Source organism: Haliotis rufescens, unplaced genomic scaffold, assembly GCF_023055435.1.
Source record: "Haliotis rufescens isolate VD_foot unplaced genomic scaffold, xgHalRufe1.0.p SCAF_9, whole genome shotgun sequence".
Taxonomy (NCBI): domain Eukaryota; kingdom Metazoa; phylum Mollusca; class Gastropoda; order Lepetellida; family Haliotidae; genus Haliotis; species Haliotis rufescens.
This window is the reverse complement of record NW_025964383.1, coordinates 1,739,993-1,762,309: the sequence shown is the minus strand read 5'-3', so window position 1 is coordinate 1,762,309 and position 22,317 is coordinate 1,739,993. Positions and strand designations below refer to the sequence as shown.

Below are 22,317 nucleotides of genomic sequence, written 5' to 3'. Positions count from 1 at the left end.
AAATGGTGCCAAGATCTTGCAAATTCTGTGGTTGGTTCTGGAGAGCGCGCAGACTTCTGCCAAGAGCATCCCAGAAGTGTTCGATGGGATTGAGGTCATGAGACCTTGATGGCCAGTCCATGACGTTGACTCCCGCATTCTGAAGGCGACATGATTCCAATTCCTCTGAGTCCACCGTAAGTGTCGCTGTGCCCACAATTGACGTTGACATCTGTGTAATTGAGTCAGAATCGACCCGCAGTATGACCGTCGTGCTTGAAGGTGAGCAGTTCTCAGACAGTTTCGAACTGTTTGCGCACTCAGTCTACCCCTAAACAGTTCATTTCTGGTTGATGTAGCCGCCAAAAATCGGTTACGGAGGTGACATAAGACAATCTGACGATCCTCTGCATGTGACGTCACACGTGGTCGACCTGGCCGAGGGCGATCAGCGGTGGTACCTGTTTGCTGTAGACGTGTCTGTAAATCATAAACAGCCCGTCGACTACAACCCATCGTCCTTGCGACTTCAGCTACGGACATCCCTGTCTGCAACATGCCGATGGCACGTTCACCTTGCACATTTGAAAGGTCTGGTGGTGCAAGTCACTGATTTTTCGGTCACCATTGCTAGGAACATAGTTGCAGTCTTGTCACAAGGTTTCTTGTTGAGTGGATCAGACGAGGACATTTTGATAGTTGCATGTCAATGTACTCCAACGGCATAACATCAGTCATGCTGCACTGTGGTATTGCCAGTCGCCAGGCGACTGGCAAAGTTAGCCAGTCTTATCTCATCCAAGAGATACTGATACCAGAGTTGGATCTGTAGATTTCATATTAAGTATTCCAAGTGTGGAAAGTTTTGCCCATTTACCAACGGTTAATGTACCTTGTGGTGCTATATTGTGTTTTTCTAAAAGATCCAAATCTGCATTGCACTTTATATGCAAAGTGCATGCGTCATGATTGATGAATCGATTCCTAAGACACCTGCTTTCAAATATGAGTACTTGTATTTTAGAGTGTGCATCAATACATCGACTTGGAGACCAGTAAAGACCTATTATCTGCAATTGCGTTCATGGATGGCGGGAAACAAATCTGGACCTTCGATGCCAACATGATCAGTACATACAAAGTTGAATGATTAAATTATAAGTACAAATTTGATGGCAAGTGTCTTATTTTAGGAAGCGTACCTTGTTGCAGTTTTGTGGGCTTACGACTGATGTTCATTGTGGCAGGGTTGTTAAGATTCCCAATTCAGAAAATACATCACTATCAGGAAAACACTATGGAACAGCTTGTCGCTCTTAGCAGCAACAAGCCAGTATCAAGACCATTTATGGACATCAGTTTCTCCAGCTATCCAAGAACAAGCCATTTGCATCAACTGTATGACCACATCATCAACGACAATCAGGTTGACCAACACTCATAAACATACCACAAAAACAGGCTGATTTAAATATTTAGACATTTAATACAGTTTTGTAAATAAAATATACATAACATTCATGCTAAAGCATGAAGATTTGGAAAGATCGTCACCAAATAACCCACAAATAACAATGAAAGTTAACGGACTGATGGTACTGACTAAAGGGACCAAATAAGCTGTCTGAATGGCAGTTCCGTGTCAAAATTCACATCATTTGTGGATCCAAAGGTAAGGATTGCATCTCAGGTAGCAGTTTTTGCGTTCATGTTGCCGTCACATGTCAAAATCGCTGTCTTGTTCCCATAACACCAGTCGTTACCAAAGAAGTTCATTCATGATTGAGCTATGTCATCCTGATGCTCTGGATGATCTGGAAAACAGCTGAAACACAAAAAGCACACTTAAAATGGATATCTTTCCTATCAGAAGATAAATGATATACAGCAAGTACCCTTTAAAAAAAGAATGTACAAGGTGATCTATTAAAAATAGGTTTCCTCTGACTCCCAATGCTATTTTGACAATCTGACTTTTTGGTCACCATGTATGGCAAAAATGGGTAAAATACTGGTACACAAATAACTAAAAGCTTATCTATAGCTCTGACGCTATCCCATGATGCAGGCATCACAAGTTAGTAGTACTTGTGTAGTGAGGTTCATTTGGGAACATACCCCACCATTATGAATGTAAAAAATTAAGGTTTGGGGGTTATAATTTTAATCTAAGGAGCTGGACCACCTTAATCTGCAATACTTTAGGATGACCACTAACTTTCATTGTTAATTATGAACACCATACTACTCTGACAAGGAACTTTCATAGAACTTTCATAGAACTGTGGCAAGATATGTTTCGACCAAAAATGCAAACATGTGTTTACTTCATCTGTTTCTGTAAGACAATCTAAATCAAAATGTGGTAACTACCATATGATAAGACTACTTTAACATTTTTAAGATAAGGGACAACATACAGTGTTACCATGATTATATAATAAAACAGACATGAATTTAGATAAAACATATTTCTAATTTTCAAGGTAGTGAAAACTATCACATAAAAGACAGATTATGACATACCGATAGAGAGAGTTGGAAAAAAACACCATTTGAACAATCTTACAGTTAGATCACAAACCAGTTTAAATTGTCCTGTAAGGTTCGATATGTTCTAAAAGGGAACATGACAGCTACATCAGGTGTGCAGGCTAGCAGCCATGAACAGTTACTAGCCCTATGGACACTAATGGAACTAGTCTTTATTTTATAATACAAACTGTTTATATTTTTGCAGAGGTCTCATTTTCTAACAAAGCAAGTTTATAGGCCTATTCGACAGATATAAGCTACACAGATCGATCAAAATAGACAAAGATATGTAAAGCTTTAAAAGATATGAACTGCTTCACTTCTTAAAGGACAAATCCTCTGAAATGACACACAGCAAAACAATATTTGGATATAAGTGATGGAACATATGTTTCGAGAAGTCGTGCTTATTAGTTACTTACAAATCTCTCTTTTAAAACAGACGTTCAAACATACCTGATCCGCAGACGACAAAAATAAAGAGTCCCAATAACCAAGGCCCAACTGGGTATTTCTCTTCTGTGGGTTTCTGAAATTCACCAGAAAATATATGTATATATAGACGATTAAGACACAACACAGCTGACATTGGCACCAAAACAACATCTGAAAAGCGACTTCATGAAACGGTTGACACGTAGACAAATTCATACCAAAGATTTAGGCACATTTCCTCTTGTTAAGACGTTCTTGCTGTGCTTCTCGTTGGCAAGTCGCATTCTCTGTTTACCAGCCATTATTATTTATACTTTTAAAAGAACGGTTTCCACCCTGTAATCCAATAACTACAACTGAAGACGACAACCCTTTCCACGTCGTTTTCGTCCCCTACTTTATGCAAAAGAGGCCGTTCTGCGTAGTAATATTTTGAATGTTATACTCGAATGAAAACAAAGCTCAAATAAAGATAAATAACTTTCCAAATCCCCATAAAACAATATCTCAATGTGATTTAATTAGCCAATTAACTGATGAACGTGTTTTTGTACGGTACTGAAAATTTAATTAACGAAATTCTTATAAGCACTATACTTAGAAGGCGCATATATATGTACTCATGGCATTGTGATGAGGCTGATGTGACGTGTAACGAGAACACGCGAGAACTCACCGTTCAAGATGGCAGCGCCCTTAACACGTGAGTCCACGTTGGGCTGCAAAATATGTTTTCTTCGCAGAAATGTTTCACTTGGATGAACAATTGGAATGGACGTTTTGAAATAAATTGCAATTAATGGGGATGCTTAAACACATTTCATGATTTTCCTTATGAAAATGATACCCATGTGCCGTACGTGGTCATAGGCCTCGAAAAGAATACAATGTTGACATAAATAAAACAATTTACTCCTGACATAACAGCCAGTGAGTCGCAACATTTTGTAACATGAAAGGTCGCACGTTCAAACATGGCATAGCCATTACAGGTTGCATAGATAACTAAGCCGGCTGTTTTGGTGTAAATGCTTCGGAGTCTATTCATGATTCTGTTCACCCAGTGTCAGTGATTGATGAATTCAGTGTACTTACAATTTACGTCACTAAAAAATATGTATTATGCTCACACAAACACACGATTTGGTACATGTACTCGCAAATCAAGCAACATGATTTCTACATTAAGCATCATTTTCAGAATAAAATAGTTGTAGTTTTGTTAAACACTTTGATGCCAACATTGCATTTGTAGAAAACAGACACTAGTGAATCCATCTCAATTTGAACGATTTAGTCAAATAGCCAAGTTTAAAAACCACACTCCAAATGTACAAATTGACTGCCCTCAGACTTGTGCGAAATGTTGACGTCAAAGGTGCTATTAAGAAAAGTTGTGGTCAGGATCAAATTTCTGATAATGGTGATATTCAATATTGTATTAGCAGGTTGTCAGTGTTAGGCCTATACTATTTGTTATATGATTATTAATTTTTGAAGGTGTTACATTTGAGACCCTTATCCACAATATTCCAGCGTCATACCATTGTCTTTAATTTATTTGGACGTTTCCTGTCTTTGCCTTTGAAGTCATCAGAGAAAACATGATAATCTTTTAATAATCTTTTTATAGTTTTTAAGTTTCAGAATTCTAGAGTTACAGAAATGTGGAAACTGTTTCATATCAATGATATATGAATATATGTCAAAATTTTTAACAGATCAAACTGTGCTTTAAATTCCTTGTGTACAGCTGTAGCCATGAGTAGGCACTAGACAGATGGTTGATGGTCTTTATTCATTTAAAAAGCCTCAATTTTGCCCACAGGGTTGTCAGTGTATTTAGTATACAGGTCGTGCAGTCACTGATGCCTTAGCTACTAACCTTGGACTAACACGACAATGTATAAAGCTACTGGTTCTTTATTTGTTAATTGCGCTGCAGTGTTAAGATGACAAGGTAGACACAATTTTATGGATAACAACTTCTTTAATACTGTAAAAAGCGACGTTTCGGTATAGATCCTTATACCATTGTCAAGCATGTATCTATACTGAAATGTCACTTTTTACAGTATTAAAGAAGTTGTTATCAATAAAATTGTGTCTACCTTGTCACCCGTCAACTTCTAAGTAATGCCTATCAAACAAGTTAGTGTTAAGATGTCCAAAGCTGAACTTTTTTCATATATTTTGATCCAGTTAGATTACAGAAACATCAAGTATTGATCAACCCTATGTCAGTGAAATTGTTGTCAAGCACCTGATAACAAATTTGTCAAAATATTGTAAATACATGCAGCATATATTCTGCTGAGGATCTATAGAGGCCCAAAAGACATTTGAACATCTTATTATTGCATCATGCATGTAAACTCTTTGTGTTTTTGAAACAAGACTGACTGCTTGTCGTTGAAGTAGAAATTAAAGTAATTTTAAAATAATTTTTGAAAACAAAATCATCTCTGAATATTTGACTGTGAATAATAAACATAATCAGGCTTCTTTTAATTTCCCCTTTCAGTACGAGGGTCTGAAGGAATATGGATGACTTATGGGCCACCAAACATGGGCTCTGCTCCAGCCTTCAGTGGGTGAGTGTACATGCACAATACCAGGAAGTTATGAGGCAACTTGGAGAACTCTTTTTGTGTTGTTCTGTAAAACCAAATGAGTATGCAAAATGAAGAGCTGACCTTACCTACATGATCTACGGGGACCTGCCTCCAATGTCTAGTGCATATAGAGTCTGCCCGGAAAGCGGAAGTTTAGGTGGTTTGTTCATGTCCGCATCATACCAAAAGATTTGTTAATTTGTACTTGTTGTTACCCTGCCTGGTACTTGGCATTATGGGGATAAAACAGGGACTGATGGGCTTGGGGTCTAGTACAAGGAGCCCCACCACCACAGCACACAACACCACACCACACCACACACTGACACTATTTCACCCTCACCCACCTTGTCTATGTACATATAATGATTTACAGGAAACTATGTTTATAACAAACACACTTATAACGAACTGACAGATATAATAAACTTATTTTTTAGTCCTGGCCATTTGTTGTACATATGCTGTTTATAGGTTTACAACGACCTACGGCTAGTACAAACTAAAATCAGTGGTCCCTTTGAGTTGGTTACAACCATCGTGTACTGTACAATTGTCACATAGTATAGTCTAGAGTGATGCGTGAATGTTGTTTAATGTCCCAGTCAGTAATGTCACAGCAGCCTGAAAATAGTTGAACCTGTACCAGGCAAACAAGTGGCTGAAATCATGATCAATAATCCAGACTCCATGTCATCAAGTCACCATGTCATCGAGTCACCACATCATCAAGTCACCTCGTCATTGAGTCAACTTGTCATGGAGTCACCTTGTCATGGAGTCACCACATCATTGAGTCACCACATCATTGAGTCACCACATCATCTAGTCACCACATCATTGAGTCACCACATCATTGAGTCAACTTGTCATGGAGTCACCTCGTCATGGAGTCACCTTGTCATGGAGTAGCCTTCTCATGGAGTCACCTTGTCATGGAGTCAACTTGTCATGGAGTCAACTTGTCATGGAGTCAACTTGTCATGGAGTCACCTTGTCATGGAGTCACCTCGTCATGGAGTCAACTTGTCATGGAGTCACCTTGTCATGGAGTCAACTTGTCATGGAGTCACCACATCATTGAGTCAACTTGTCATGGAGTCACCTTGTCATGGAGTCAACTTGTCATGGAGTCAACTTGTCATGGAGTCACCTTGTCATGGAGTCAACTTGTCATGGAGTCACCTTGTCATGGAGTCACCTTGTCATGGAGTCACCTTGTCATGGAGTCAACTTGTCATGGAGTCACCTCGTCATGGAGTCACCTTGTCATGGAGTCACCTTGTCATGGAGTCGCCTTCTCATGGAGTCACCACATCATTGAGTCAACTTGTCATGGAGTCACCTCGTCATGGAGTCACCTTGTCATGGAGTCACCTTGTCATGGAGTCACCTTGTCATGGAGTCAACTTGTCATGGAGTCACCTTGTCATGGAGTCACCTTGTCATGGAGTCACCTCGTCATGGAGTCAACTTGTCATGGAGTCAACTTGTCATGGAGTCACCTTGTCATGGAGTCAACTTGTCATGGAGTCACCTTGTCATGGAGTCGCCTTCTCATGGAGTCACCACATCATTGAGTCACCTTGTCATGGAGTCAACTTGTCATGGAGTCACCACATCATTGAGTCAACTTGTCATAGTCACCTCGTCATGGAGTCACCTTGTCATGGAGTCGCCTTGTCATGGAGTCACCACATCATTGAGTCAACTTGTCATAGAGTCACCTTGTCATGGAGTCACCTCATCATTGAGTCACCACATCATCTAGTCACCTTGTCATGGAGTCACCACATCATTGAGTCACCACATCATTGAGTCACCTTGTCATGGAGTCACCACATCATTGAGTCACCACATCATCTAGTCACCTTGTCATGGAGTCACCTCATCCTTGTGTCACCTCCTCATGGAGTCACCTCGTCATGGAGTCACCTTGTCATGAAGTCACCACATCATTGAGTCACCACATCATTGAGTCAACTTGTCATAGAGTCACCTTGTCATGGAGTCACCATGTCATTGAGTCACCTTGTCATGGAATCACCTCGTCATGGACTCACCTCGTCATTGAGTCACCTTGTCATTGAGTCACCACATCATTGAGTCACCTTGTTATTGAGTCACCTTGTCATTGAGTCGCCTTTTCATGGAGTCGCCTTGTCATGTAGTCACCTTGTCATGGAGTCACCTTGTCATGGAGTCACCTTGTCATGCAGGCACCTCGTCATTGAGTCACCTTGTCATGGAGTCACCCTGTCATGGAGTCACCTTATCATTGAGTCACCTGGTCATGGAGTCGCCTTGTCATGGAGTCACCTTGTCATTGAGTCACCTCGTCATGGAGTCACCTTGTCATGGAGTCACCTTGTCATTGAGTCACCTTGTCATGGAGTCGCCTTGTCATGGAGTCACCTTGTCATGGAGTCACCTTGTCATGGAGTCACCTCGTCATGGAGTCACCTTGTCATGGAGTCGCCTTGTCATGGAGTCACCTTGTCATTGAGTCACCTTGTCATGGAGTCACCTCATCATGGAGTCACCTTGTCACCTCGCCATGGAGTCACCTAGTCATGGAGTCACCACATCATTGAGTCACCACATCATTGTGTCACCTTGTCATGGAGTCACCTCGTCATGGAGTCACCTTGTCATGGAGTCGCCTTGTCATGGAGTCACCTTGTCATTGAGTCACCTTGTCATGGAGTCACCTCATCATGGAGTCACCTTGTCATGGAGTCACCTCGCCATGGAGTCACCTAGTCATGGAGTCACCACATCATTGAGTCACCACATCATTGTGTCACCTTGTCATGGAGTCACCTCATCATTGAATATATTATGACACTGTCTTCCGTATTTTCATAAAATCTAAGACAATACTCCAAGTCTGTGAACTGGTTGTGTTCACTCTTCATCAAAGACAACTGAATAAGTTGATGTTGAAGACCTAATGGCTGTTGTGTTTCCTTTAAAAGTGCTACTGTACATGCTGTATGTAAATAACTGTCAACTCTTGATTTCAGAGATCAGTCCAAGACATGCCGAGCGATGACCTTCAGCTTGGATGGCTCCCAGTTTGCTTGGTGTACTGCAGAAAGGTTGGTTACTTTCTGTTACCCAGTGCTGTGCATTACCAATCACTCCCATGTTACCCAGCACTACATCACTCCCATGTTACCCAGTGTTACATCATGCCCATGTTACCCAGTGTTACATCACTCCCATGTTACCCAGCACTACATCACTCCCGTGTTACCCAGCACTACATCACTCCCATGTTACCCAGCACTACATCACTCCCATGTTACACAGTGTTACATCACTCCCATGTTACCCAGCACTACATCACTCCCATGTTACCCTGTGTTACATCACTCCCATGTTACCCTGTGTTACATCACTCCCGTGTTACCCAGCACTACATCACTCCCATGTTACCCAGCACTACATCACTCCCATGTTACACAGTGTTACATCACTCCCATGTTACCCAGCACTACATCCCTCCCATGTTACCCTGTGTTACATCACTCCCATGTTACCCTGTGTTACATCACTCCCGTGTTACCCAGCACTACATCACTCCCATGTTACCCAGCACTACATCACTCCCATGTTACCCTGTGTTACATCACTCCCGTGTTACCCAGCACTACATCACTCCCATGTTACCCTGTGTTACATCACTCCCATGTTACCCTGTGTTACATCACTCCCATGTTACCCCGTGTTACATCACTCCCATGTTACCCAGCACTACATCACTCCCATGTTACCCTGTGTTACATCACTCCCATGTTACCCCGTGTTACATCACTTCCATGTTACCCTGTGTTACATCACTCCCATGTTACCCAGCACTACATCACTCCCATGTTACCAAGCACTACATCACTCCAGTGTTACCCAGTGTTACATCACTTCCATGTTACCCAGTGTTACATCACTCCCGTGTTACCCAGTGTTACATCACTTCCATGTTACCCAGTGTTACATCACTTCCATGTTACCCTGTGTTACATCACTCCCGTGTTACCCAGTGTTACATCACTCCCATGTTACCCAGTGTTACATCACTCCCATGTTACCCAGTGTTACATCACTCCCGTGTTACCCAGTGTTACATCACTTCCATGTTACCCTGTGTTACATCACTCCCATGTTATCCAGTGTTACATCACTCCCATGTTACCCAGTGTTACATCACTTCCATGTTACCCAGTGTTACATCACTCCCGTGTTACCCAGCACTACATCACTCCCATGTTACCCAGTGTTACATCACTTCCATGTTACCCAGTGTTACATCACTTCCATGTTACCCTGTGTTACATCAATCCCGTGTTACTCAGTGTTACATCACTCCCATGTTATCCAGTGTTACATCACTCCCGTGTTACCCAGTGTTACATCACTTCCATGTTACCCAGTGTTACATCACTTCCATGTTACCCTGTGTTACATCAATCCCGTGTTACCCAGTGTTTCATCACTCCCATGTTATCCAGTGTTACATCACTCCCATGTTATCCAGTGTTACATCACTCCCATGTTACCCAGTGTTACATCACTTCCATGTTACCCTGTGTTACATCAATCCCATGTTACCCAGTGTTACATCACTACCACGTTACCCAGTGTTACATCACTCCCGTGTTACCCAGTGTTACACCACTCCCATGTTATCCAGTGTTACATCACTTCCATGTTACCCTGTGTTACATCAATCCCGTGTTACCCTGTGTTACCATCACTCTCATGTTATCCAGTGTTACATCACTCCCATGTTACCCAGTGTTACATATCTCCCATGTTTCCCAGCACTACATCACTCCCATGTTACACAGTGTTACATCACTCCCGTGTTACCCAGCACTACATCACTCCCATGTTACCCTGTGTAACATCACTCCCATGTTACCCCGTGTTACATCACTCCCGTGTTACCCAGTGTTACATCACTCCCATGTTACCCTGTGTTACATCACTCCCATGTTACCCCATGTTACATCACTTCCATGTTACCCTGTGTTACATCACTCCCATGTCACCCTGTGTTACATCACTCCCATGTTACCCAGTGTTACATCACTCCCATGTTACCCAGTGTTACATATCTCCCATGTTTCCCAGCACTACATCACTCCCATGTTACACAGTGTTACATCACTCCCGTGTTACCCAGCACTACATCACTCCCATGTTACCCCGTGTTACATCACTCCCATGTTACCCCGTGTTACATCACTCCAATGTTACCTCGTGTTACATCACTCCCATGTCACCCGTGTTACATCACTCCCATGTTACCCAGTGTTACATCACTCCCATGTTACCCAGCACTACATCACTCCCATGTTACCCAGCACTACATCACTCCCATGTTACCCTGTGTTACATCACTCCCATGTTACCCCGTGTTACATCACTCCCATGTTACCCCGGGTTACATCACTCCCGTGTTACCCAATGTTACATCACTCCCATGTTACCCAGTGTTACATCACTCCCATGTTACCCCGTGTTACATCACTCCCATGTTATCCAGTGTTACATCACTCCCATGTTACCCCGTGTTACATCACTCTCATGTTACCCCGTGTTACATCACTCCCATGTTACCCAGTGTTACATCACTCCCATGTTATCCCGTGTTACCATCACTCCCATGTTTCCCTGTGTTACCATCACTCCCATGTTAACCAGTGCTATGTGTTACCACCATCTGACTATCAAACTTTCATTGGTTATTTATTAATAGATTATCATTTAGACATTAGGTCAGAATAACGGTTCTGTTGTATTTGAGGTGTGGTAAAGTACACCTTCACTGTGGTGAAGTACACCTTCACTGTGGTGAAGTACACCTTCACTGTGGTGAAGTACTCCTTCACTGTGGTGAAGGTGTACTTCACTGTGGTGGTTGACGGAGACATGCAAAGAACTGTAAACACTTTGCCGAAGACTGCCATCATCCGTTGCTAAATAAACATGAAATGTTTTCAGCATCTACATTGTGGAGACAGCGAGTGATCGACTTATGCAGAAGATTGACACCCCGAAGGTGGTTCAACTCCAACTGTCTCCCCAAGGCAACATAGTGGCTGCCTGGAAACACTACTCAGGTTTGTACACTGACATTTCACTCTGAATCTCACTGCTTCATATAGCTTGACTTGAAACTACTTGCAGCTTATGAGGGCTCCCAAGTTGACCCCTCGTGACCTGTCCTAAGACTGGAATATTTGCAGGGTGTTGTAATAATGCTGAAATACTACTGCCTGTGGCGTTAAAACAGGATTCACACTATCAGATGGCTAGTTAACATTCAGCACACACTAAGTGTGATATGACATCTGTTAAATGTTCTGCACACCATGACTGAAATGTCATGTCTGATGAATGTTTGGCACCAACTGAGTGAAGTGTGATATCCGTTGAATGTTCAGCATACACTGAATGTGGTGTGGTGTAAAAATATACTCACTCACTCACTCACTCACTCACTCAGGTCGCTGAGTGTGGTCTCTGGTAAATGTTGAGCTGACTGAGTGGTGTCTGGTGAATGTTCAGGTCACTGAGTGTAGTGTCTTGTGAATGTTCAGGTCACTAAGTGTAGTGTCTTGTGAATGTTCAGGTCACTTAGTGTAGTGTCTGGTGAATGTTCAGGTCACTGAGTATGGTGTCTGGTAAATGTTCAGGTCACTGAGTGTGGTGTGTGGTGAATGTTCAGGTCACTGAGTGTGGTGTCTGGTGAATGTTCAGGTCACTGAGTGTGGTGTCTGGTGAATGTTCAGGTCACTAAGTGTGGTGTCTGGTAAATGTTCAGGTCACTGAGTGTGGTGTCTGGTAAATGTTCAGGTCACTGAGTGTGGTGTGTGGTGAATGTTCAGGTCACTAAGTGTTGTGTCTGGTGAATGTTCAGGTCACTGAGTATGGTGTGTGGTGAATGTTCAGGTCACTTAGTGTGGTGTGTGGTGAATGTTCAGGTCACTTAGTGTGGTGTCTGGTGAATGTTGAGCTGACTGAGTGTGGTGTCTGGTGAATGTTCAGGTCACTTAGTGTGGTGTCTGGTGAATGTTCAGGTCACTGAGTGTGGTGTCTGGTGAATGTTCAGGTCACTTAGTGTGGTGTCTGGTGAATGTTGAGCTGACTGAGTGTGGTGTCTGGTGAATGTTCAGGTCACTGAGTGTAGTGTCTGGTGAATGTTCAGGTCACTGAGTGTAGTGTCTGGTGAATGTTCAGGTCACTGAGTGTGGTGTCTGGTGAATGTTCAGGTCACTGAATGTGGTGTCTGGTGAATGTTCAGGTCACTGAGTGTGGTGTCTGGTGAATGTTCAGGTCACTGAGTGTGGTGTCTTGTGAATGTTCAGGTCACTGAGTGTGGTGTCTTGTGAATGTTCAGGTCACTGAGTGTGGTGTCTGGTGAATGTTCAGGTCACTGAGTGTGGTGTCTTGTGAATGTTCAGGTCACTGAGTGTGGTGTCTTGTGAATGTTCAGGTCACTGAGTGTGGTGTCTGGTGAATGTTCAGGTCACTGAGTGTGGTGTCTGGTGAATGTTCAGGTCACTGAGTGTGGTGTCTGGTGAATGTTCAGGTCACTGAGTGTGGTGTCTGGTGAATGTTCAGGTCACTGAGTGTGGTGTCTGGTGAATGTTCAGGTCACTGAGTGTGGTTCTGGTGAATGTTCAGGTCACTTAGTGTAGTGTCTTGTGAATGTTCAGGTCACTTAGTGTAGTGTCTTGTGAATGTTCAGGTCACTGAGTGTGGTGTCTGGTGAATGTTGAGCTGACTGAGTGGTGTCTGGTGAATGTTCAGGTCACTGAGTGTAGTGTCTGGTGAATGTTCAGGTCACTGAGTGTGGTGTCTGGTGAATGTTGAGCTGACTGAGTGGTGTCTGGTGAATGTTCAGGTCACTGAGTGTAGTGTCTGGTGAATGTTCAGGTCACTGAGTGTGGTGTCTTGTGAATGTTCAGGTCACTTAGTGTGGTGTCTGGTGAATGTTCAGGTCACTGAGTGTAGTGTCTTGTGAATGTTCAGGTCACTGAATGTGGTGTCTGGTGAATGTTCAGGTCACTTAGTGTGGTGTCTGGTGAATGTTCAGGTCACTGAGTGTGGTGTCTGGTGAATGTTCAGGTCACTGAATGTGGTGTCTGGTGAATGTTCAGGTCACTGAGTGTAGTGTCTTGTGAATGTTCAGGTCACTGAGTGTGGTGTCTGGTGAATGTTCAGGTCACTGAGTGTAGTGTCTTCTGAATGTTCAGGTCACTTAGTGTGGTGTCTGGTGAATGTTCAGGTCACTGAGTGTGGTGTCTGGTGAATGTTCAGGTCACTGAGTGTGGTGTCTGGTGAATGTTCAGGTCACTGAGTGTAGTGTCTGGTGAATGTTCAGGTCACTGAGTGTAGTGTCTGGTGAATGTTCAGGTCACTGAGTATGGTGTCTTGTGAATGTTCAGGTCACTTAGTGTAGTGTCTGGTGAATGTTCAGGTCACTGAGTGTAGTGTCTGGTGAATGTTCAGGTCACTGAGTGTGGTGTCTGGTGAATGTTCAGGTCACTGAGTGTAGTGTCTGGTGAGTGTTCAGGTCACTGAGTGTAGTGTCTTGTGAATGTTCAGGTCACTGAGTGTGGTGTCTGGTGAATGTTCAGGTCACTGAGTGTAGTGTCTTGTGAATGTTGAGCTGACTGAGTGTAGTGTCTTGTGAATGTTCAGGTCACTAAGTGTGGTGTGTGGTGAATGTTCAGGTCACTGAGTGTGGTGTGTGGTGAATGTTGAGTTGACTGAGTGTGGTGTGTGGTGAATGTTCAGGTCACTGAGTGTGGTGTGTGGTGAATGTTCAGGTCACTGAGTGTGGTGTCTGGTGAATGTTGAGTTGACTGAGTGTAGTGTCTTGTGAATGTTCAGGTCACTGAGCGTGGTGTCTGGTGAATGTTCAGTGCACACCTTGAGTGTCAATGGTGCAATGTGTTTCAGTGGACCCAGAGACAAAGCAGGGTTCACCCAACCTGTTGCTGTACAACACCAAGACAGGAGAGTGTATGAAGGAGTTCAACCAGAAGAAACAGACCAACTGGCAAGTCACTTCATGCTAGTACCTCTACCTAGACGCCCTCTACATGTATGGTCCTATGTTATTGTTGCTGAGTGATGTATCGCTGTGTTGCAGGTGCCTTATGTTATTGTTGCTGAGGGGAGCTTGGGTGGCCAAGTTGTCTTTGGCATGCCAGAAACCTATGATTGTGGGTTCCAATCCTGGTTTGCCCTGATTATGTTTCTAGGTTTGTCAGCACCATACCCGTGCTCGTTGGGTTCACCAAAGTGGTAAACGTCAAAGACCTGCATCACTTTGGGCTTTCCTCCCACATTAAGCTGACACGCAGTGATATAACTGGAATACTGTTAAAAGCGGCGTTAAACCCAACTCACTCACTATTGTTGCTGAGTGATGTATCACTGTGTTGCAAGTGCCCCATGATATTGTTGCTGAGTGATGTATCAGTGTGTTGCAGGTGTCCCATGTAATTGCTGCTGAGTGATGTATCAGTGTGTTGCAGGTGCCCCATGTTATTGTTGCTGAGTGATGTATCAGTGTGTTACAGGTGTCCCATGTTATTGTTGCTGAGTGATGTATCAGTGTGTTGCAGGTGTCCCATGTTATTGTTTCTGAGTGATGTATCAGTGTGTTGCAGGTGCCCCATGTTATTGTTGCTGAGTGATGTATCAGTGTGTTACAGGTGTCCCATGTTATTGTTGCTGAGTGATGTATCAGTGTGTTGCAGGTGTCCTATGTTATTGTTTCTGAGTGATGTATCAGTGTGTTACAGGTGCCCCATGTTATTGTTGCTGAGTGATGTATCACTGTGTTGCAAGTGCCCCATGATATCGTTGCTGAGTGATGTATCAGTGTGTTGCAGGTGTCCCATGTTATTGCTGCTGAGTGATGTATCAGTGTGTTACAGGTGTCCCATGTTATTGTTGCTGAGTGATGTATCAGTGTGTTGCAGGTGCCTCATGTTATTGTTGCTGAGTGATGTATCAGTGTGTTGCAGGTGCCCTATGTAATTGTTGCCGAGTGATGTATCAGTGTGTTGCAGGTGTCCCATGTTATTGCTGCTGAGTGATGTATCAGTGTGTTGCAGGTGCCCCATGTTATTGTTGCTGAGTGATGTATCAGTGTGTTGCAGGTGCCCCATGTTATTGTTGCTGAGTGATGTATCAGTGTGTTACAGATGCCCCATGTTATTGTTGCTGAGTGATGTATCAGTGTGTTACAGATGCCCCATGTTATTGTTGCTGAGTGATGTATTAGTGTGTTGCAGGTGCCCCATGTTATTGTTGCTGAGTGATGTATCACTGTGTTGCAGGTGCCCGCAGTGGAGTCAGGATGAAGGGATATGTTGCCGTAATGTCAACAATGAACTGCACTTCTTTGAACATAATGATTTTGGTCAGTTTTCACTAGTCACCTAATGTTATTTTTCATAATATTTTTCTCAACTGCTTTAGATCACCCTCGAATCATTGGATTCTGAAGCCTATTTGGTAGCAACATGTGAAATGCATAGCCTAATGACTAATGAATGATGACAGTCTCATGGGTGATGTTTGTGATGTGGATGATCTGGTGCAGGTCTCATGTAACACAAGTCCTCTGTGCTTAGGATGTGTTTATCTCAGCCTTCATCTCAAGTGAAGAGATCTGTTTGTTACAGGCCTATTGTCTTATATCTACAGCTTTCAGTTTAATCCAGTATATATCGTTATTTGGACACACAATTAAGATTAATGTCCACTTTACATAATGCAGCTAAGTAGTAACACAATGTTGTTTAGCTGGCCCACACATGTGCAGGAAACAATAGAACTGCTAATTACTGGTGTTGAGGGTTTGCCTGGATCTCACTGTTGGTGAGTCCTGGGGAATAATAATGATCATAAGCTCTTTTTGAAAATTATTTGCACCCATTCTTAATTCTGGTCTGTATTAGACACAACATGTTCAGCCTGGGGAAATCTTGATTAAAATGATAAATGGGATTATTATTGAATGGTATCAATAAAACCAGGAGCTTTGTGTGTTTAGATTGTGCAGTAGCCTGGAGCTTCATGATGAAGACAGTGGTTGGCTGTACATCGGGATTGGGGGACCTGCTGGGGGACCTGCCTGGGGCTAGTGCTACAGGCTCATGTCAACAGCTTGTGATTCAGGAATCTAACTAGGAAGCACTATAGTGTTTATTACTCCAGCCCCTTCAGTTAAGCCGTGCCCCAGGCATTGTCAGTGTGGCACACTGTAAACTTACTCATTGATCTCTTAAACTGGAGAACTGGGCTTTCAGGATAAGTACACTAATTTACAATAACTTAGATTAGACCAAGCTTTATCTCTATCCAAAGTATCACAAATTCAGCCTTCTTATATCACCGCAAGATCTTAACACAGTAGTTAATTTAGCTAAATACATTTATAATGCTCATGTTATAAGAAACATATTATCCAAAGTTTAACAACCTGTAACACAATACAACCAGCCTGTGACCTATATGTATTGAGAAACAAATTGTTGACAAGATACACATTCATGGGCCATAGGAAGTTTAGTGTGTAGTGTACCCCATAGCACGTAGCATCTACACATGCCGTCAGACAGTTTGTGTGCATGGTGACCATCTGACCCATCTGATTGTCCGGTAATGGAGGGTCCTCAGGGTCAAGACTATCACAGTTATCTGCCTGATACATAGGCAGCAGGAACATTGGTGGTCGGGGAATGACAGCCTCGGTGTAATGATGGCAATGTATTGCAGGAGGAAAATGCTTGGTGCCTTCCATAATGAGCACAATAAAACATGCATAATACCTTGGATGACAAGACAATGTTTACACAAAACTACTTCGTCATCACCGTTTGCCAATGAAATGTATACCAGGAGAATTATGTCACTCTTGAAACTAAAGCGTCTAAAACTAGGATTATCAATGAATAGTGTGCATGTTGATGACATCTGAGAGGTTAAAGACATCAACATAATGAACACAGCTGTCACTGTCCCGTCACTGAATCCCCTGCCTCCCAATACACAGTTCACTATGTACACTGCTGATTCTCCAGGACACTTGTTTGAAAAGTAGAAGTTTTCCTCTTGTTTTTTTCTGATTTAAACAGTATTCAACAGGCAAATATAATATAAATGTTTTTTGACTGATAGTGTTGCAAAATGGTTTTATTGTTTTTGATAGAGTTAACATTGATGACTTTTGACATTAGTATGATTTGTTTTCTTGGGAAGGTGAAAAGCAGTTTGCACATGCCAGTCATGGAATGTATCCCAGGTTTCATGGTGAATGTCTGATAATGCTGAATGTAATGCTATTGGTCCACTTGAAACTGGTGAATCACTAGCAGCTCTGTTTCCTGACTTTAGGCGCGAGGATTAGGAATTATGCCCAGCTATGAGTCGATAACACACGAAAGCTTCACAATTATTCAAACATACCTCTTTTATTTATCTCAGTTGTGAGAGAGCAGCATGTTTGCATGCTGTCGCAATGACCATGACCTTTCATTTATCTGAAACATGAAAGTTGTTTCCCTTTGACAGTGTGGACCATGTAGTATCAGTATGTAGTGTCAGTATGTAGTGTCAGTATGTAGTATCAGTATGTAGTGTCAGTAAGTAGTATCAGTATGTAGTATCAGTATGTAGTGTCAGTATGTAGTATCAGTATGTAGTATCAGTATGTAGTATCAGTATGTAGTGTCAGTATGTAGTGTCAGTATGTAGTATCAGTATGTAGTGTCAGTAAGTAGTATCAGTATGTAGTATCAGTATGTAGTATCAGTATGTAGTGTCAGTATGTAGTATCAGTATGTAGTATCAGTATGTAGTATCAGTATGTAGTGTCAGTATGTAGTGTCAGTATGTAGTATCAGTATGTAGTATCAGTATGTAGTGTCAGTATGTAGTGTCAGTATGTAGTATCAGTATGTAGTGTCAGTATGTAGTATCAGTATGTAGTATCAGTATGTAGTGTCAGTATGTAGTGTCAGTATGTAGTATCAGTATGTAGTATCAGTATGTAGTGTCAGTATGTAGTGTCAGTATGTAGTGTCAGTATGTAGTGTCAGTATGTAGTATCAGTATGTAGTGTCAGTATGTAGTGTCAGTATGTAGTGTCAGTATGTAGTGTCAGTATGTAGTGTCAGTATGTAGTATCAGTATGTAGTGTCAGTATGTAGTGTCAGTATGTAGTGTCAGTATGTAGTATCAGTATGTAGTGTCAGTATGTAGTATCAGTATGAAGTGTCAGTATGTAGTGTCAGTATGTAGTATCAGTATGTAGTATCAGTATGTAGTATCAGTATGTAGTGTCCAATGGGCACCTTATTGTTTATGTTCAGCTGGTTGACATGTTGCTGGAAACACATTAACTCCATCAACTAATATTTTGTTACAGACAGACAGATATTTTATTTTCGTTTCACTGCTGTACATCTTAAAAAAACATGCATAAAATAGATGTTTATACATAAAAATAATAATACAGCGCCACTCATATGAAGTTATGAGAGACGATACACAGAACTTGATGATATATACAGATAAAAAATGTTTTACCCATATAGCAATAGTTTTCTGTGTTGTAATATTAAAAAGCAGGTTTTGGCAGTGACATAAACCTCATGTTTAAAAAGGACACACAATTTCTCATTGTTTGATAGGTTTAAAACGTTGGACATTTTAGCCGCTATACCCGTAAATAATCTAGATCTTAGATCATCGAATAGTTGACATTCATCTTCATCTTCAAGATGATCATTACAATTAAAGCACACTCTGTCTTCAACCTATAAATTAGTATATCTGCCTGCCTCGATCCTTAAAGGTGCAATGCCACATCTAAGTTTTGTAAAGGCAGATCTGTAACTCCGGGGCATAAAGCTCTTGACATAGTCTTCACAGCAATAACAATCTTTAAAAATCCTGCTTGTACCAGTATAAACATTATCATTCCATAAAAGTTTCTGCCAGTTTATAATAAAAGAAAGCAATGTGTGTTCTCTCAGCATTGTGTGTAAAACACTTAATGTCATTTGAAGACAGAAAGCATACAGTAGTGTTTTTTGTAGATTGCAAAACAACCTTATGTATTTTCAGATTGAAGTCAAATGTTTACAATCCTCACAACTGGCAAGTTGTAACAGTGGCAATAGTATTTTCCTTCGTTAACCTACAGAGGAAATTAATAGTTGTTTTTGTATTTGATTTAAAACTCAATACTGTGATTAAGTATTGTGTCATTTGGTGAGAACAATTGTTCTAATTGTTGCAAAGAGAGCCACATACATGCTGTAAAGGTGAATATCAGAGGCCGCCTCAACTGGCTCACTCATCACCAGACAAACAGTGGGAGGGAGACTTGTCAATGCATGCACCTCAAGGGATTCACCTGGGACGCATGCATCTACATGCATTGAGGTGTTACTTTCTTAGTCTAATACATAGGTGTTTGGGAAATAGAATATTCTCTATCAAATTCAAGGTATTTTAAGGTTTGTTTAGGTTTGTTTTAAGTGTAGAGGTTGTGTTTCTATTAGCATTCAATCATTTGTAAAGATGTGTTGTATGACGCCTGAAGATACTTTATGTTTCTTTTGTAAGTTCTAATTAGAAGTATTTTTTAATGGTAGTGATATTTCTGTGCTAAATAGTTATTTTGACAATATTACTAATGAAATACTACTTCAGTAATATTATTATTTATATTTAAAACACCACTGTTCTTCCTAGATCCGAATAAGATAATAATCTTCATTTTATCTGCATTAATATGAAACTACCACTGTCAACAATATCCCCCGCTGTTGTGTGGTTATGGTAGGAACATTTATGTAAACATGCCTAAGGGCATGTACCTTGTCAATGTTGGTGTGTATTGGCTGTGTCTGTTCCCAGACGATCTGAACAAAATGAAGTAAACAACACCATTGTATATGTTGGAAATTTCATACTACTGAATGGCGTGGTATTAAGGCTTTGGGCTCAGATTCGAATGAAGATTTTGTCACATTCTCTTTTTTTCGAGTTCTATATTTTCATCTTCAAAGCTTGCTAGATCTATCTATAAAAGGACAACAGCTGTTCAATAATATCCATCATTGATCAGTTGTACATAATAATATGAGGAAAACTGCCCTCTTTGAAACAGAACTGACACTTGACAACTGATTGTAGATAATTGTTATCTATTATTTTTTTAAATATATATTTAGATATATAAATGCATGCATAAATTTCAATTTAGGGAATTCCCTATATAATCAATGACATCTTTGGGAAACACCAATTTCTTTCACAAGATTTGTGTTAAAGTAGTAAAGTTTTGATAGGTGTAAGACTGCTTGTATGGCAGCTTCTTTGAATAGCCCTATGTCTGCTATGCAGAAATAAGTAAACCTAGTAGTATTTAGTGCGTTATTTAGTATAACCAAATAATACTTTCTTTAGCGAGCTGACCTGTGAAGATCCGGGTAGAATACGTCTTCAGCAACCCATTCTTGCTGTAAAAGGTGACTATGCTTGTCGTAAGAGGCTACTAACAGGATCGGGTGGTCAGGCTTGCTGACTTGGTTGAAGCATGTCATCGATCCCAATGGATCGATGCTCATGATATCAATCACTGGATTGTCTGGTCCACACTCTATTTACAGCTGATGACAGCTGTTTGTCAGGAGACAGTGTTATCCATTTACTATGGCCGGAATTGTCCAGCTGCACTAGGCCTTACTAGTATGGTAATCAGCTGATGACAGCTATTTGTCAGGAGACAGTGTTATCCATTAACTATGGCCGGAATTGTCCAGCTGCACTAGGCCTTACTAGTATGGTAATCAGCTGATGACAGCTATTTGTCAGGAGACAGTGTTATCCATTAACTATGGCCGGAATTGTCCAGCTGCACTAGGCCTTACTAGTATGGTAATCAGCTGATGACAGCTATTTGTCAGGAGACAGTGTTATCCATTAACTATGGCCGGAATTGTCCAGCTGCACTAGGCCTTACTAGCATGGTAATCAGCTGATGACAGCTATTTGTCAGGAGACAGTGTTATCCATTAACTATGGCCGGAATTGTCCAGCTGCACTAGGCCTTACTAGTATGGTAATCAGCTGATGACAGCTATTTGTCAGGAGACAGTGTTATCCATTAACTATGGCCGGAATTGTCCAGCTGCACTAGGCCTTACTAGTATGGTAATCAGCTGATGACAGCTATTTGTCAGGAGACAGTGTTATCCATTTACTATGGCCGGAATTGTCCAGCTGCACTAGGCCTTACTAGCATGGTAATCAGCTGATGACAGCTATTTGTCAGGAGACAGTGTTATCCATTAACTATGGCCGGAATTGTCCAGCTGCATTTGGCCTCACCTGCAACTACATGTGTGTCACAATGAAGGAAACTGTCTATTAGAGCACATGCAATGGTTGTGTGCAGGATCAGAGAGCCACTTATCTATATAAGGTTGAATCAGCTGTGTAGAAAATCTTAACTTGCTCAAAATTGCTGTTAATATGTGTATGTTTTCTTCAGAAAGCATCAAGACAAAGCTGCATTTACAGAAAGTATCGGAGTATGAGGTGGCCCCAAGTCTTGCACCCTACACACTGTCTGCCTATGTGCCGGGGGCCAAGGTGAGATCTAACCACCTCTGATTATGGTGTTTGGAAAGACAACAAAAACTAA

The 22,317-nt window shown here is 41.6% G+C and overlaps 1 protein-coding gene across 2 annotated transcripts in view; it reads left to right on the top strand.

The window, feature by feature from the left end:
- The first annotated feature begins 3,573 nt into the window (after positions 1–3,573).
- LOC124110381 (eukaryotic translation initiation factor 2A-like) overlaps positions 3,574–22,317 on the top strand; it is a 71,859-nt gene continuing 53,115 nt past the window's right edge. For both annotated transcript variants that reach the window (XM_046469701.2, XM_046469700.2), the window contains exons 1-7: positions 3,574–3,652; positions 5,474–5,543; positions 8,591–8,665; positions 11,574–11,692; positions 14,541–14,640; positions 15,932–16,014; positions 22,165–22,265. In XM_046469701.2, coding sequence (XP_046325657.2) covers positions 3,634–3,652; positions 5,474–5,543; positions 8,591–8,665; positions 11,574–11,692; positions 14,541–14,640; positions 15,932–16,014; positions 22,165–22,265 — 567 coding nt within the window. In that variant the 5' untranslated portion in view covers positions 3,574–3,633. The remainder of the gene's footprint in view (positions 3,653–5,473; positions 5,544–8,590; positions 8,666–11,573; positions 11,693–14,540; positions 14,641–15,931; positions 16,015–22,164; positions 22,266–22,317) is intronic.